Consider the following 18539-nt stretch of genomic DNA (forward strand, 5'->3'; position numbering starts at 1 on the left):
TGGAATTATAACGTTCGTTTTTACAAGAAAACAAGTTTACAGAAATCATTTGAGATTTATTGAGAATATATTGGAAAGTCGAATACATTTTTTTTGTATACACCTTTATTGGTATGCATAGTACAATCTTAACTATTGGTTAATTTATTACTAGTGTTGAATTGTACATCTCCCTTTTACTTACGTAATTAGAAGACATAAGACGTGTGTAGGATTGACGACCCAATGGTCGAGGCCCAAATTAACGTTCTGTAAGCATCCTTCTTCAGGTAAGTTCGTGTGGTTTAACTCGTCGAATACAAACAAACATTTTTTGGTCATATCTCCCCGAGACGTTATGCCAATGACCTCATATTGCAAAAAAAGTTTAGTGAAATCGGTTCAGGTTTTGTGAAATAAAGTCGGAGCATTATAATTTGATCGATTCTATTCATTTTTAAATAATTGTAGTTTTTCAAGAAATCATTTCGAAAACATTACAGTATAAAAGCTTAGACACGTGCATTTGAACGGATTACCCGCAGGTATACCGCGAGTAAACAGCTCTAATGCGCATGTGTAAGCTTTTATACTGTAATTTTTTCGAAATGATTTCTTGAAAAACTACAATTATTTAAAAATGAATAGAATCGATCAAATTATAATGCTTCGACTTTAAATAAGAACTTTCAAAAATGTGCTAAAAACAAGCATAAATTTTTATGGTGGTATGATACCACTGGTATCTCCCCGAGATTCTCAGCCACCGACCTAATATGTAGCTTAAACGACGCGTCTGGTCAACAGCTTTCAAGGAAAAAATTTTTTTACTGAAATCGGTTTTCATTTGGTGAAAATATTTTGAAAATTCACAAATTAGGTGGAGACCCATATACTCCGATACTTACAATTAACGAACTTAGCCTCAGGAATTTCAGTCCTCGTAGAATAAAATAAAGTTTTTGGAAATTCGTGGAGGATTAGATACTTAAGTTATCGTTTTAGTCTCTGCTTTGTGTGCAAAAACCTTTTGGTTTCGGGGGTTCGATTTCTGGGCAATGCAAGATTTTTATTTATAAAAATTTAGCCTTCGTTTAAGGTAATAGGTTCTTCAGCGTGCGAAAAAAAGTTCATATTGCACTGTGTCCGGGAATACAGTGAAATAAATAGCTTCAAAACGACATTAAATGGATGCATGGAAAGGTGATGATTATGGACCGGAATTGCGAAAAGATTTTTACATGTTACATGCGTCGAAAACCGTACTTTTCGCATTTCAAACACTACTTTTCGTGTGTTTATTGGCCTCGGTTACGCCTCGGATTCGTGTGAATTTTGTTGATCCTTGGCGTGGCCGAGGTCAATAAACACACGTAAACGAGACATTTTTATACCGAGTTATGTAATGGATTTCACATGCTGAGAGCGATGAAAGTAGTGCTTGAAACGTGGAATGTACTGTTTTCGACGCATGTAGCAATGTATTTAGCATTTAAAATACTATTGGTCATACATTCATGCATTTTCAATCATACAATCGCTAAACCGAATTGGTGTGCATACGTTATTTTGCACCAGCTGGTCACATACAATTCCAAATGGGACCAGCTGGTGCAAAATAACGTATGCATACCAGTTCGGTTTAGCGATTGTAGTGAACATTTTGCCACAAACATTTTAAAGTGTTTATCATCACTGTAGGACCCATGACTTTGAGTCAAGTGAATAAGCTTGCGCCGCCACCGATATCAGTTCTTTTGTTAGTGGATAAAGGGACTTGCGTCACTGTAAGTTGTTTTTGGGCGATCTAGATTAAACTAGTACAATAGAACGCTCCATATTACAGTTATGGGAAAAACGTCACGAAAAACGTGGACATCATAATGTGAATGTCCCGGAGCAGGTTTCTGACAGATTGACAAAGTTGAGTTTTGAAAATATTCGTCACTATTTTGATCTGCATTGAATATAACACTCAATATATATGTAACATTTTGTAAGTAGCTTATCTGGGAACACCTCAATATATTGTTGAATGAAAACAACCATTTTGAACAGACACAAAACACCTGTTCATATAGGAAGAAACTCATACATTTATATTTAAAGTGTAAAAGGGGCAACACCTGCAAAATAGTACAGCCGTAATTGATTCTTAGATTTCAACAGCGATCAACAATTTGTATGAAGACTAAGAGGAATTTCTGCTCATATCATCGTTAGGTCGTTAGGAAATTTAGGTTAAGTCCACTAGTAAATGGTTTGGAACTTTTTATTTTGCCGGGTCTGAAGGCCATCAGCAAATGAGTTTTAACGCTCATGTCAACGAAGTAATCACTTATTTGCCAACAAATTGATTATGTTCTTTCTTACACGAACTGTCGTGTATTCCACCTATAACAGATACATGATCAAGGTAGACATATTGCGGCACAATTATGTATTATATATATGTACCTTGTGCGAGACCTTGTGCTTGACATAGTCAGAATAAGCAGGATGTTTCTTAATTTTGAAGGAAAAACATTTTTAGCGAATTATAACAGATATGAAATTTGATTTCATTATCAATTACACTATGATCCTGACTAAACTATTTTGCTTACGTAAAACCTTTGTCATTACTTGTTGTTTAAAAACGGATTATAATAAAAACATTATTACAGACGTGTTCCCATTCAGTGACACGAAAATGAAGTCGATGCGAAGTTTCCAATACATTTTCCTTGTAACCAATTTTCTGTTGCGGGTGGGCATTACAATGTAAGTTCAGCACTATATGCTCAGACAGTTCAAAATACGAGAATTGTAATCGCTTTGAAAAAACAGGGCCACGAAGGAATACTCATCTTATCGGAGATATCCAGTGTGCAAGCCGATTGCGTCCATTAGATATCCCAAAAATACGGACGACGTTGTAGGCATAGTTAAGGAAGCAATCAGCAAAGGCCTTAAGGTAAAAGCATTTGGTAGTCGACATTCCCAAACGGATATTATCTGTACGGAGGGAATACCAGTTGATATGACTGGACTTCGTGCAGCAAGAATGAATGATGACGATACAGCTACGTTCGGCGCAGGATTGAATGTACATGAAATCACTTCTTTTCTGCGTTTGTACGATCGTGGTCTGGAAAATCTTCCCTGTTTCGGAAACATTACGATAGGCGGTGCAATTGGAACTGGCGCTCACGGCTCTACTATAAAGTACCGTGATTCTTTATCGGCTCAGGTGGCAGGTGTAAAAATTGTTGATGGAATGGGAGAGATCAAAACCATTACTGATCCAACGGAATTGAAAGCCTTTCGAATTCACCTTGGTCTTCTTGGTGAGGATGGTCTTGTGGTTGTGATGATTTTTACTCAAATTTTCTGTTAAATTTGTCCCTTAAAGGAATTGTAGTGGAAGTTACTTTGAATACGGTGGAATTGTATAAAACACTTGCTCACAACTATGTCGTACCTGACGACATACTGACAAACGGTGTTGCGGCGGATATGGCAAGAAATGCGGATCAAGTATCACTTTACTGGTTCCCTGAATTCAACGAAGTTGTAGTAGCGAATTGGACGGTTATTGATAAAGAAACACCAGGAACTGACAAAACGAATTATTTTGCGCCCTCCGCGTACAGCAATCTTGCACTAGTAGCATCTTTAGCGAAAGAAATAGCCTTCAGTCTTATGGAGAGTAACTGTGCCGTAGCTAACACATTGGGCTATACTCTTCTACATGTATTCGAATATGTTATGGAACTAGCTTTGTTGATACCGGTTCCTGACTTTATTCCAATTTATTCGACCCAAAAAGGACTGTTTAAGAATCCATCTGTGGGATACTATAACGAAATGTTCACAACAATTTGTTATGACGAGCCTAAAGGAACCCTTGGGTCGGCTTGTTCCTGGTCACATGGTGTCAATAGTGTGTTAATTCTGGACAACGAGTAGCTTCACAAACCCTTTTTGTATCCCACAATTACCTTACTCTTGCATTCCAGGTTCAATTTAGATCTGCGTCGATTGGGTGAATTCACAAAGGTCGTCAAAGACATAATCAAAAAGACACCGACAGTGTTTCCGATCAATGGAATTCACATAAGATTCTCCGGCAAATCGGATATCTACATGTCAACGTCCTACGGAAGACAATCGGCTCATGTTGAATTTTTTGCGTGGAAAAGAGACGATGAGTACAAACGGGCAATGGGAAGCTCGGCTGGTTACCAGACTATTTTGCAAACGTTGGTAAGACGGAAATCATAGCACTGCTCCAAGCGTGAACTTGTTTTCATTGTATGAGTTAAATTTCATACTTGTCAATTCAGTGTTCTTGCTAGGAGCAGTGCGCAGTGCTGTGCAGAAATCAATTCTTTTATTTGTCGAAATTTCTTGCTGAACATAACATTTCAGGCGAAAGATTTCGGTGCCCGATCACATTGGGGCAAAAGTGGTCTGGTGTATCATAACAGGGAGATGCTCGACATGAAATTGGATGAAACGGCAAGACGAAAATTTATTGGTATGACCATCACTGGACCATGAAAATAGTTTAACAAATTAATGGGGTACACTTACAGGTGTCATGAGCAAATATGACCCAAACGAGGTTTTCATGAACAATTTTGGTCGTCGACTAAAACGTACCGGAACGAAGATCGATACGGATCCGTTAACAAAGCATTGTGCCATTTTGGATAATTGCTTCTGTTCGAACAACTCTGACTGCGCAGCCAATCAAATTTGCTCTCAATTGTCCGGATATTTCCACAAAGTCTGCAAAACCCGAAACGAAGTCTCTCCGGTGCGATTTGACAAGAGCATCCTTCCGCCACCTTTCAGAATTTTTCCGTTCCTTGTGTCAGAAGTGCCAACTTTAGTCAAGTCTGTCTTATCCAATTGCTCATTGACCGATGCAATCGGAACTGTTGGTTTGTTACTGCCTGGTATATTGCCAGTTGAAAAAGTACTTGAGACTGCAGGTACGTTGGGTAAGAAGCTCGGAGAAATACGTTCATTGGGCGATGTGGTTGGAGCGGTAGGTGAAGTTGTCGATGGTGTTCTACACATTGGAACTGGTAAATTAGGTAACTGAATGGACTTCTCAACGTAGACATACAAGACGCAAACACAACCAGATCATGTAGAGTTTTCTAAGCGACGGAACGTTCATAAAGTATACGAAATTTCAAATTTTTCAAGTAACTCGAACTGCAAATAAATTTCATTCAAAAGCTTGCGTTGTAGTTTTTCACCTGTTGATTTCGACAACGGACATACTCGATATGCAACTCAGCACGACTTTGGTTGCACGACCCAGTTGCACATGAAATGGCCGATCGTTATCTTTTAAGAGGCGAGATTGGTAGTTATGCACAATGTTTATCATTTAACCAATTGCTGTAGCAGTAACAACTCACAGTGTGTAAGTCGAGACTTCACATTGAATTATTGAATTGCCCGTCGCGGGTTCGAAATCCATCAGAAATCGGTTATTTGGTTTCCGTCTCAATTTTAGTACGGATAACGTCTCCTCTGTACTGCATGTAACTGTAGATACTCATAGCAAAGATTTTTATGTCAAACTCGCGTTTCTGTGTATGTTTACAGTAAGTTTCGTTTGTAAGGCTGCGAGCGCACTTACGCCGTTTAGCACTCCGTTTACGAGTGAACAATGGAAGCTCCTCCCGCTTTCCATTGTTAAAACGTAAACGGAGAGCTAAACGGTGTAAGTGCGCTCGCAGTTTAAATGTCATTCAGTCTACTGGGCGAAAGCCTGTGACGGTGTTGTGTTGTCTTTTGGCTAGGAGCAGTGCTATGATGGTCGATAATGAAAATTTTTCACTTGTTTGTACCCAATAGCTTGTTGTCTTCCAAGGAATCTACCATAAATATCGCCAATCGATTATCCTGTTACATAGCTAATTGGTGGCCACATAGGTTTTCCTCCCCATCCAAATTTTTTGTTGGCTGTCAAATGGGTGTTGAGTGGGTTCAGTATATGATATAAAATGATTTTAACAATAGAAATCGGTGCATTTTAGAGGCAATCGGAAAGAAAAAATTGGCTCTGAAAATATGTCCGCCCACTTGACTAGAGATATTTCTTCGATAATTTTCGTATAACGCCTTTCCGCATTCAATAAAATCAGAATAGAAAGACGAAGAAGAAATAATCTTCCGTCGTCAACCCAATAAAAATGCTTCGCATACAATATTGACTTGCACTTACTCCAGCCGCATTATTTACCTTCATCCTTTTACACATTCTGATGTCCAGTATTTTAGTAAAAATAATTTCATTTTATGAGTTTACCTACATAAACTGCATGATATCCTTGTCCATATGTCTATAACTATGTGTATGTAATACATACACGGAACTAACTCAACAAATATCCATATATTCCAGTAAACATAAGTAAAGCTACTCTAACTTGCCCACTTACCTTATAAAGAACGATGAACGAACAATTTGCGAAATAATAAAAGTAAAAAATAATAAAAAAAATAATAAAAGGTGCATGTCGCCAGCCCCCCGACTTCCTAGTGCTGTGTTGGGGTTAACGGCACTAGTTGCGCCTGAATTAGTGCTATCGAATGGTACCAGTCCCACAATTAGTGCTGTTCTGGTGACCCAGCACTGACTATTTAAAAAGTGATTTTTTGATTTTTCGTCATTTTTGTATGGAATCACTCTTTAATTCACATTTTATTCACAAGAAACGCAAAGCACTAATTAGTGCTCAATTAGTGCTGACGATTGACACCAACCACAGGTTTCTAGCTTACCAGGAGGCCGAGCACAATTGAAAAAACTGGTCGAAATTTTGATTTTTTCTTGTTTTTGTATGGAATTATTTTTTCAGTCGAAGTTTACTAATGTATCGTTCACAGCACTAATTAGTGCTCAATTAGTGCTGCAAAATGACACCACTCACACTATTATGAGTTGTCTGAGATCCGAACACTACCGAAAAAACTAATGAAAATTTCGATTTTTTCTTACTTTTGTATAGGATTCTTTCATAACTCATGTTTTACTAATTTAGAACTTGGAGCACTTTTAAGTGCTCAATTAGTGCTGGAGAATGACACCAACCCCGCAACAGCGTGTTGCCAGTAGACCGGACACGGGTGAAAGAATAGAAAAAAATATAGTGCTTTGGCACTTCGTGTTGCGTCAATGAAAGCTTTGAACATTACGCCCTAACAAACACAGATTTCGTTTTAAATTATGTTTTGTAATTAATAGTAAACAGAAAAGATTTATTTTCAATCATTTAAATATAAACAAAAGTATTAAAGTGCAATATTTTGATGAAAACTCTCGTGAAAACTACTCCGAAGGCTTCTCGTTGTTTTTATTGGTGTCTTCCACCAACTCCTGGTGGTACAAACGGTAGAATGACTCGAAGCCATGTTCGGAAATTTCAAAGCTCTACGGAAGTAATTTTTTAGTAAATCATTCCAGAGTTAAATCAGACGAAACTTACTGTTGAATTTCCACTTTGAATTGTATCATCGCGCAAAACTTGCGAATTTACACTTACTTCTAACAATGAATTATCTGGGCTCATCGAATGTGGTGGATCGTGTAAATTATCACCGGGCGATTTCTGATGCTCGTTTGGAAAATCATTACGGATCTGCTTTGAAACTGGTATGTCGTGATCGATGTCGATAGAACTTTTGTGTAGACATTTATTTTGAACATCATTAGACGCGCCCGATTTTATGTACATAATGGAGTGTACTACCACATTCGCATTAGGCGAAATAGTGTATGACTTCGACCGATAATCGTCGAACATTTCCCATTTATTGTTTATCCGGATAGCAGATGTGTAATGACCAATGTCACACTCCAGAAACGGTGGCTTGAAGATTATCAATCCAAAGAGCACATACTTGTTGTTAAAAACATTCAAAACGAGTGGAACATCTTTTATTTGAAAAACCGCTGTTTCTTCAAAATCCGACGCAGAGTAATTGGTACAGCTTGGCAACTGTAAGAGAAACAAAACAAAAAGAATTTTCGTAATATTGTTAATATCAATTAATGCAAATGTGAAGTTATGCGTTAGAGAGCTATGATGATGTGCGGATGTGCCTAAAGCTTAGAAATAGCATTCTTACCTCAATAAAAAAATGTTCACTAAATTTTCTTTCGGTATCCAATATGTTCGAGCATTCGCACAGTATGTAGACTGGGAAATTACTTATAATTCCAATTTCAAGATTTTTCATGTCGTTGTTGTACACGTTCGAATCGACACCGACAATTGGGACTGATCTTTTTTGGAAATATTCGCATGACAAGCACTTTGATGTCTCACTGTAGCTCGGAGTGTTCTTAAGAACGTTATTGAGCATGGTCGTTAACACCATTTCGAAAGAGCTTTTGTTGTACATGTTGTGGAGAAGCGAGGCTCGTAGGTTGTTAACCCTTTTGAGATTGGAACTGAAAGAGGAGTTACACGAAATAGACTTCATTTATCAATTTCGGCCTATAAAAACAGTTAAACTTACTTCTTAGCCAGCAAAATTGCAATCTCGAAAATAAGATCCTGGCTCTCTTCGCAAATCTTTCTAAAATGTTCGAAGTATGCGTAGGCTCCGGCTAAAATCTAAACAGAAGTTATTGGTATAGGTTAACCATCTAAAAGCAGTTCTTAGTTTTACCTGCGCTATTGAGTCAAAGCAACATGTATTTCCTACAGCTACTGGAACTTTGTTCACACGGTGCACAGTCTTAGAAAGATTTCCGTTGGTCAAGAAACCCAATTTTACTTTTTTGTTAATGTTTGTGGTAAGGTCCCAGTATGGAGATGGCTTTGTGTAAATACTTCTCTTCGTCTTCTTCCGCTTGCACCACTGCTCCTTATGGTTCAACTCTTTGTTAATGTTTTCGCAATTCGATTTTTCCGGTTCATTTGTCAGTGTATCCGGTCCACGATGTGTATTTTTCGGTATGGCTTCTGGTGGTCTTGAAGACGTTTGCTTCCTCGATGCCTTTTTTTTTGTCAGCGAAAATTCATTGTTCGTACGTGCGTCGTTTAGTTTCTTGCGGAGTGATTGCCTTAGTGGCTTCGCTTTAACTGTAACCTTAGCAGGCGGTTTTGTCGGTGGCTTCGCTGAGTGTTCTTTTCCAGCTGATTCTTTCTTTGAACATGTGATACAGATCCTGTTTTCGCCGTAACCCTCTTCTTGCCCGATTGATAGTGAACAGCCTGGTAGTATGTGAACGTTTATTCCACATTTGTAACATTTATGAGCTCCACCCGGAACATCGTTGTTCGCACAAGCTACGCAGGTAACTTCAACACAATTGTCATTTGAATCATCTTCTCCGAAGTCAACAATGTTATGTCCTCTATCCGAATCGGCGTCCGATTCAACCGTGTGATCGTCGCTGCACTCACCGTCAACCGTTTTAACATATTTCTTTGAGGCGATTTTTACCGCTCCATCCAACATTTCTAAATGTTTCTGAATGAAAACGTCTACTCGACAAGGTATTACATCACTTAACGATGATTTAACATTCTTAAAGTCACATTCGACGTTAGCGCTACTACTCGTTTCGTATGGCGAATTGAAAATTGGGCAACACATTGCCGACCACAGCAGTAGAAGTTTGCAAATTTTTCGAAAATGTACTGCGAAGCTAGGGTTAAACATCAAATTGTCACGATCACCATCGTCGCAATTCTTCACTATGAGCTTAGCTTCGGTTTCGATTTCCATGATCCAGGTGTTGAAAGTAGATCCAACTGCGTCTACGAATTCAAGCAGTTCCTCTCGGCTAGCATTTATAATTGCATCTTCTTCTGATATTTCTGGAAGATCAGGCTGATCAAAATTGTTTACAACCAATGTATGTATCTCATCAGTTTCCTCTACGCCTTTTATTTTTCGAATAATCGACCGTTTGAAAATTTCACACGGTGTGTCATTGCCAGTGTCGGATGAACATCCTGAAAACACAATAAAACGCAACATTTACTCACAAATTTCTTATCATAATTTGAATAGCCGTGAATGACTATGTACGTGCATTCCTTTTTCAATCAAATGCAATAAGGCACCTTGCTCACCTTCGGTCGTTGACATCGCAATTACCAGAACTTCTAAAATATGCTGTCGTGCTCGCTCTAAATCATTCATCTTCAGCATGAGTGCCACACTTCTTACAAAGAAATCTTTGTGTTTGAATCGGGCCGTCTTTAATGGTTGGCAGCTGGTCACACTCTTAATAAAATGTGCAATGTCGATTCGTATGAAGCAATTTGGGATTCTCTCTTCGTTTCCATTGAGAATGTTAAACAAGCAATTTATATATTCAACCATAGACGATTTTCGCCCGAATGACTGTACGGCTGCTCCCAGTAGAGCTGGTGACATATCAGCGGTAAATTCATTGGGTATGCTTCCGCCTAATCGTTGCCATTCATTCATTAAATACTGAATGAAGCACATATCCTGTTTTTCGGTTAATGCGGAGGCAATGGAGACTTGATAATCGTCTGATATTGCAAATGAATAAAGAAATATATGAGACGACAACTTTCCACCAGGGCGTTCTGAAAAGGATGTGTTTTTATCAGATATTGTAGCTTGATCAGAAACTTACACGCACACATACCCAATTTGTGAGCAAGTCCTCCTGTACTATCGCCAGTAAGTTTTGTGTAAGGATTAGCCCTCTTATATGCATTGAACAGTCGTAATTGGTTTGGACTTATGTAAATTACAACAAAAGGACTAATTCCAATCAAATGAATTGTGTCGGTATAGCAATTCATTGCTTGGAAATACGTAATCGCTGTGTAAGGGCACGAAGAAATTTTCTTCATAGCTTTTTGTCGCATCTTTCCACAGCGGATTGCATTTAAAGAAAATTGGCGGCCTTTTGGATCCTCAAACATTGTCATATCTCTTCCCATTTGTTGGTGCAAGCTTAGCGCGGTTTTTGTTGAAGAAAATACTGACGTCGCTTTCTCGCCACTATTTCTCACTGTTTTTTGGTCATTCATCGTATGCAGTTTCTCATTGAAATTAATTATAGAAAAACAAAATTTTACAGAGTCACTTTCATTTTGGGGTTTTTCTTTAACAAAGCCGGTGATACTAGCACCACAATTTACACATTTTCCAGCAATAGTGACGTAAAATGACCCTTTCACATAAACTTTATTCCTTTTAAAGGAAAAATTACAAATAATGTTTTTTCGATGGTTCGAAATTTTTTCAAGTAAAACATTTGTCCAAACACCAGGTTTCAACACGAGATATTGCCGCCCATGTCCTTTGTAGTAATTTCCGTTTAAAGTTTCGTAATTCTTTGGAATAGGTGCTATTGTCTTCCACACTTCAGCGGAGAGGTGAACATTAAAATTTATGCGGGGAACACTGGGGTTTGACATAATTGAATTATCGAAAGAATCATCACAGTCCATTTCTATTGAGATATTGTCATTGTCACATTCATAGTCTTCAATATCACTTTCGCTTCCGTTTTTACAATCGTCAAACCAACGTAATGCAGCCGAGTAAATCGATTTCGGATTAGTTTTAGTCAAAATATTATCATTTAAATGCTTCCAAATTATGTCACTTGGCTTCACGATTTTATTATCCTGAATAATTTGGCCTTTAAACGAATCAAATGTTTTTTTGTACTCTTCGCGAGTTACTTTACCGCGACGTCCGGCCATTACGGCCACTCGAGAAAAAGTAAATACTGAAATTCTAAATCAATGTAGATACTCGTTCCTATTCGTAAGAAGAAACTGCCTATTGTCCTAAATAGTTCACACATTTAAGTGGCTAAAGTATGTATTAGTAAGGTGTTAAGCACAAATACAGTAGAATGGGTCTGTTGAAAGTAATTGCCTATTAGTCGTTACATGTCCTACAATGAAAATATGAAACAGCATCACATGGAACGTACGTCTAAAGACTACCGTTGATTAACACTAACAGACCATATGAGTCTAATAATACAACTTTTATAAAGTGGCTATATAAACATAATCTGCACCGACTAATTGAGTAGATACTAAGGATTGAAAATTGTCAGCCAACAATATATTGTTTGTGAGGTTGGTCAATCCTCATCACTGATTCAACATTTTACGCACAATAGCACTGGCGAATAAACTAAAATACTGTTGTAATTGTTTTGAACAAATTAATATTGCTGAAACGAGTTGACTCGACGCTAACATCAGAAACATAACAGAGGAAGAAAATTTGACTAATTTTTTTCACCCGTGTCCGGTCTACTGGCAACACGCTGTTGCGGGGTTGGTGTCATTCTCCAGCACTAATTGAGCACTTAAAAGTGCTCCAAGTTCTAAATTAGTAAAACATGAGTTATGAAAGAATCCTATACAAAAGTAAGAAAAAATCGAAATTTTCATTAGTTTTTTCGGTAGTGTTCGGATCTCAGACAACTCATAATAGTGTGAGTGGTGTCATTTTGCAGCACTAATTGAGCACTAATTAGTGCTGTGAACGATACATTAGTAAACTTCGACTGAAAAAATAATTCCATACAAAAACAAGAAAAAATCAAAATTTCGACCAGTTTTTTCAATTGTGCTCGGCCTCCTGGTAAGCTAGAAACCTGTGGTTGGTGTCAATCGTCAGCACTAATTGAGCACTAATTAGTGCTTTGCGTTTCTTGTGAATAAAATGTGAATTAAAGAGTGATTCCATACAAAAATGACGAAAAATCAAAAAATCACTTTTTAAATAGTCAGTGCTGGGTCACCAGAACAGCACTAATTGTGGGACTGGTACCATTCGATAGCACTAATTCAGGCGCAACTAGTGCCGTTAACCCCAACACAGCACTAGGAAGTCGGGGGGCTGGCGACATGCACCTTAAACACAGAGGATTTTTCCGTAAAGCTTCATGGTGTGGCGCGGCGATATGAATGGTATACGATGCCAGCAAATGGCATGTCTATAGAATATAATGTATGCTCAATATCAACACTATGGACGTTCAGATTGGGCTCTGGTATAAGTGCAACATGGAAACTTTTTATTCAACAAGTTACATTCGATGGCAGTGCTATTCCGTTTTGAGACAAATTGTAAATATTAGCTATAGGCTTTATACATACGTTTCGTAGTTATTAATTTCATGGTCTGTAGTATGAATATGGGCGCGAAAGTAACAACTTTCCAAACAATTAAATAATAGTAGGTTACGTTGGACGCTGCAACAGTATTTCGGTCGAATCGTTACATGCCTTGAGGTTACACCGGTTACACTTTTGTGATAAAAACAAACTTGCAAGTGTGTGTTTTTGAGCAACAGCCCTTGGTAACTGTCTTTTCGACAAGTTTAGATCTTGTATATCCGAGCCGAAGGCGAGGTACGCGACTACAATTGTCGAAAAAAAAGGTTGCTGAATCAAGTGGCTCAAAAACACACAAGTCATAGCACCTAGCAGGGTAATAGAGGTTTTACCACGTCAAATCGAGTAGTTTTTAGACCCGTACGAAGTACTGGGGTCTTATAGGTTTACGCATACGTTTGTAACACGTCGAATTGGACTCCCTGAGTAAGGGGAAACCTATTGTGGTTGTCTAGAGATGCCAAATCCGCGAAAAAAAAATGTCCGTCTGTCCGTCTGTCCGTCTGCACGATAACTTGAGTAAAACGCATCCGATTTTGAAAATTCTTTTTTTCCCCGTTTGGTAATGTCAAAAGACAGGCTAAGTTCGAAGATGAGTGATTTTGGATCGACCCCTCCCGAGCTGTGGCCCAATAAGTGCTTTACGGTTTTTCGAAGATATCTCCGGACATTTAAACGTTAAACTTGTATGTGATACGTCAAATAAAAGGTATTTACAATACCGATCGACAAAAAAAAAGTTTATGAAAATCGGAGAGAGTTTCTGTTAACATGGAAATAATTTGTTATGTGTGTGGGGTTTCAGGGATTCCATATACCTATATACAGCTATATTGAGCTATATACAGGCATATAGAGAGTTTCTGTTAACATGGAAATAATTTGTTATGTGTGTGGGGTTTCAGGGATTCCATATACCTATATACAGCTATATTGAGCTATATACATGCATATAGAGCTATATAATAGCATATATTTATCTGTGAAATGTTTATTTACAGTGAAATATAGGTAAATATAGCGGTATATAGCTGTTTAAATAGGAATTTATGAAATTTGTCTTCGTACGGGGCTGTCTATATTGCCTCCAGCAATTTAGTTGTATATGATAACAAGGCAAAGAGTGGATAATGTAAGTGATTTTAAAGGGAGAATAGTTTTTCAGCAGAGAAGAAAATGAAGTAAGAGAAATGAAGAGTTTCACATTAAAGGCTTTTGATACGAATAGGTGTTTCGTACGGGTCGGCGTTAGCTATGTTTTTATACTAATAATACCGTAGGTTTGTTCCAAGTAACTGTAAACACGAATTTCGACTAGCCGAACGAAAACGATTTCATCCACAGAGATCGGTTTTCATATAAATATTGATGAGGTTATGTCTCTATGGATGAAAGAATCATAAAACTAACTGACATATTTCTGGCCGAGACATTTTTTTAATCGATTTTTCACCATGAAGCCATGATGGCTCATTTTTGGCCAAATAAAGAAAAGTTTAGATCTGGTTTGTGGTCAGTACAGTAATTTGACAATTCTTATGGCCTTGGAACAGACCTATTAGCAGCCTTAATTGTAATTTTGCATTATAAAAAAGGTATACTTCGATTAAAGTACTACTTTATTTCTTTCAGGGGCAGGTTGCTAGTTAACAGTCAACTTTCGCATGGGGTAGGTAGGAAAATGAAAATTTTTTTTAATATGTCGGGGCCGAAAATGAGGAAGTTTTGAGATTTTTCTCTGGTTTTCGGTCCGAAGTATGAATGATTTGGCGAGTTGTACACATGCGAAAGTGCCTAAATCAATCGTCCAAAACATATACTCAAATAACTATTTCATACTTAGGGGCAGAAAATAACAGTTTGTAAACCAAAGGCTTATGCAGAATTAGCAACAGCTGAACTTCACCAGCTGATCGAGAAACACACTCTACTTGTATAAAATACAATCAAAACACAAAAATTCTAAACAACGAGTTAACTACAGTCATACGTGTTATTTGCGCACAGCACATAGATGACCTCAACGTGTTTATGCACTGTAAGTAGCTTGCTTTTGAATGTTGTTTTCGATACAAAGGTATTGTCGTTGTCGACCAGCTGGAGATGTTCAGCTGTTGATGATTCTGCGTAAGCCTTTGGTTTACAAACTGTAGGTCAATTTTGGATTTATTTTCTCTAATTTTCGTTCTTTAACATGAAAAATTACATACGTTGAACGACTGATTTTTTTCATTGACGCTTGTAACTCGCGAAACTGCCTGAGAAATCAATTGTCCAAGACATTCGAGGCATACGCAAATAACTATTCCAGCTACACCAAAATTTACGAAGAAAGTGTATGTTAGGCCCCTACATGGGCCTTGTAATTTATTTAAGAAATTAAATTTTTTACCTCATGCTGAACGTCATGCTCAGACCTCAGTTTCCTTCTTGAAATTTCCTTCTTCTTCTCAAAAACTGCTACTAGAGACCACATAATAACAACTAGAAACAGTGGCGATGAAGACATTTTGATTAACTTTCGAATGACGCTAAACTTAGTGTGCAACTCAAAAAATTGTTTTTTGGAAAATTTGGCAACATTACGTTCCATTCAGCTTCGTCCGGTTCCACATTTCCACCTGAAGAGGTATTTCTAACGAGTCCTCACTTGCAAAAGTTAGAACACTTGTATGTAGTTAAAGTTTTAAGGTAATTTTGACCGTATAGCCTATTTCACAGAGCTCGTCAAAATAATCTGGACACTTTTGAAACTTTTTGGAAAACCGTGCGCTGGTTTTTCGATCTGTTTGTTGGTACTGTGACCCGGGGTGGTGCAAAATAAAGAGTAAGCCAAAATGCACGACAGCCTTATTTAAATTCGTTCAAGCTCGCCAAAATGTCCCCACTTGTGCAACCTGCAAAATTAAAAATTAATTTCCACGAATTTATCTAATCTATTTCTTCAGCTTATGTTCACTGAATATCACAGTGAAAGATTCTAATTAATTTTTAAACCTGAAAACTTGACTTGATTCTCTAGAAATGGTAAGTCGTCTTGTCAAAGAATGATTAATGTTATCGCTATCATCTTGTACATGTTATCAATATCATCTTCTGACGTCAATTTACATAAAACCTTTTACAGAAGCAAAACACATCAACTTATCAACAACTAAATCAACTAGTCTCTTCCTTCTTCTTCTGATCTTTGTTTCTTTAACATATTGATACAAATTCGTTGACTTCATTCATAGTGTCATACATAGATTGAATATTAAAAAGAGAATGCATCGATTATCGTATCATCCAGCAAAATACACAAAATTTGTCTGATCCCGATTTCTAGAAAGGAAATAATTGAAGTCCTAGATTGTTGAATGCTGATACATAATACGCAACACCCAAACTAATTAATTTTAACTCTTCGTTAAAGTGTCTGCCATCAGACAAGACAAAACAGTTTATCGAGAAAAGTTGACCTCCGATAAATTCTATATCTGACCGGAATGGATCTAGTTAATATTTTGGTTGTTCCTCTAACCATTGATAGCCTCATTTGGGATCATTCATAAATTACGTAACGTTTTCCAGCGCTGTCTTCAAAATTAAATCTTAAACAACTCGAGGAATACACGCGCTCTGCAAAGTCATAACTATGTTCCTCCTTCTAATTAGGGGATATTGCACTCATAAAACGCTACGTAATTTATGGATGATCACTTTCTTTTTTGAGAGTTGGACTCTACGTCAGTTGGATCGGGAAAAATCCAATCCGTTTATCCATGGATTCCCTTCCTTAACACAGCAGAGTGAATAAAACAACATTCTGTTATGTCTGTAGAAAGAAAACGGAATACGATGAAAATTCTACAGGAATTTCGATACAGCTACACCCATTGATTAACCCCTCACATTGTACATATATATCGTATCGTGTGTGCAGCTTTGTATTTGCAAAAAAACCTTATTTTATACGTTACGTTCGAATCGTGTCAGATTGTGTGGTATGGCGTTTATATAGTGGCAAACAGCAACGGAAGAGAAATATGTATTTCAAAAACTTTTATCGGTTCGTACGGTTTCAAACATTGGCAATGTTTTCAGTTTCATTTCAGCAGTGAGTCGGGCTAGACGATTTTAGTTCGGAAATTTATGTGCTTTTCAAATTTGAAATGCCAGTTTAGTGAATGCAAAGCTAAAGATACTAAATAAATCACTGGAACATTGGGATGATGCAGTAAAATGTGATCGTGAACAGTCGTGGACTTTAAAGGACAAAATTTAATTTAAATTTGCTGAGCTTTTAAAAGTGTTGCAAAAGAAAATTGATTTAAATCAGTTCAGTCATTCGATTAAAAAATGAATTGTTTCGTTAATGTTACGGTATGATACTGATACATCCCCTTTTTGCTTGTGCATAAAATAAAATATAAATTCGATCGTTAAGCCTGATGAACCATTTAATCATTTCCGTTAATCGCATAGATCCTATAATGATGCCATGCCAATATGTTTCAACATAATGTTAGCACATCAGAGCAGTGTTCTTTCTGATGAATTATAAAAATGTTCATCAATCATCAATTGATGGGAAAAGGAAAAGTAGAAGTGAAGCGTTTCGGTCAATTAATTAATTGAATTATTCTGTTTGAATTTGTATCATTTAAGATTTTCGTAATGTAGAAGTGAAGGAAGAAATTATTGTAGCTTTAATTGTACCTGAATGAAGTAATGAAAGTTTGCACAGTTTCATTAAGTTCAAATTGAAAATTTAAATGATCGAAACGAGACCAATCTTTCTACAGATTCATTGTTAATAAAGATTATGGTCGTTTGAGTAAACAGTATCTTAACATACGGAAACATATAAATGAATTTGCCGATAAATGTGGTTCTTATCTCCAATTCTATCCCGCAACAAAAAATGTTAGCTTTACGTTCAATTATATCATCTGTTGTCCAACAATGATGACAACAAAATTAAAGCACAGTGCGTTGCAAAATATAAAACGAGCTCTATCTAATGTTATCTTATGTAGTAGCATAAATGTTAAGACAAATGAAGTAAAAGATTGTGCATCAATTTGTTGAAAATATTTGGATCAAATCAGTAGTAGATTCGATACCCTTTCTATCATTTATTTTTCGAAAGTCAAATAATTAGGAACCTAGATCATAGCAATTAACTTGATAGAATAAACAAAGTGGATTTAATGCGGCGCAAAATTCTACATTCATAGTCATAAACTCTGTGCATGAAGATCTTCGTACTGAGATATTTGTCATTTGTAAACATCCCAAAATCTTAGTCTCTTTGAATCAGTAACTCCTGCCTGTGCCTTTGCTATGTCGTGGCGACGTTAAAAACGATTTGAACGATAAATGTTAAAATGAAATCTTTGTGACTCACTCATGTGTAGA

At 37.1% G+C, this 18539-nt stretch overlaps 2 protein-coding genes and 1 long non-coding RNA gene across 3 annotated transcripts in view; 2 read left to right on the forward strand and 1 right to left on the reverse strand.

Moving 5' to 3' along the window:
• Nucleotides 1-1409: 1409 nt before the first annotated feature.
• Nucleotides 1410-12863, reverse strand: LOC119084183. Its single transcript, XR_005089019.1, has 3 exons — nt 12735-12863; nt 9445-9446; nt 1410-1437 (listed from the first exon to the last, which is right to left on the reverse strand). It is a non-coding gene; the product is annotated as an uncharacterized LOC119084183 (long non-coding RNA).
• LOC119084182 (L-gulono-1,4-lactone dehydrogenase-like) lies at nt 2652-5210 on the forward strand. The gene is made up of 6 exons (XM_037194048.1): nt 2652-2742; nt 2809-3308; nt 3374-3926; nt 3981-4227; nt 4393-4501; nt 4560-5210. Exons 1-6 carry the CDS (start codon nt 2672-2674, stop codon nt 5072-5074), a joined length of 1995 nt encoding a protein of 664 aa, XP_037049943.1. The 5' UTR covers nt 2652-2671; the 3' UTR covers nt 5075-5210.
• Nucleotides 12864-17240: 4377 nt separating the features above from the next.
• Nucleotides 17241-18539, forward strand: part of LOC119084184 (adenylyl cyclase 78C) — a 58267-nt gene continuing 56968 nt past the window's right edge. Inside the window, exon 1 of the mRNA XM_037194050.1 lies at nt 17241-17501. The gene's annotated coding sequence lies outside the window, so the exon portion shown is untranslated. The remainder of the gene's footprint in view (nt 17502-18539) is intronic.

Source organism: Bradysia coprophila, unplaced genomic scaffold (genome assembly GCF_014529535.1).
Source record: "Bradysia coprophila strain Holo2 unplaced genomic scaffold, BU_Bcop_v1 contig_732, whole genome shotgun sequence".
Classification (NCBI taxonomy): domain Eukaryota; kingdom Metazoa; phylum Arthropoda; class Insecta; order Diptera; family Sciaridae; genus Bradysia; species Bradysia coprophila.

Bases quoted from the DNA above. Each gene is read 5' to 3' on its own strand.
- LOC119084182 (XM_037194048.1), top strand. From the start codon at position 2,672: ATGAAGTCGATGCGAAGTTTCCAATACATTTTCCTTGTAACCAATTTT. The intron at 2,743-2,808 runs GTAAGTTCAGCA...TTGAAAAAACAG, and splicing joins TTGCGGGTGGGCATTACAAT to GGCCACGAAGGAATACTCAT. The intron at 4,228-4,392 runs GTAAGACGGAAA...ATAACATTTCAG, and splicing joins AGACTATTTTGCAAACGTTG to GCGAAAGATTTCGGTGCCCG.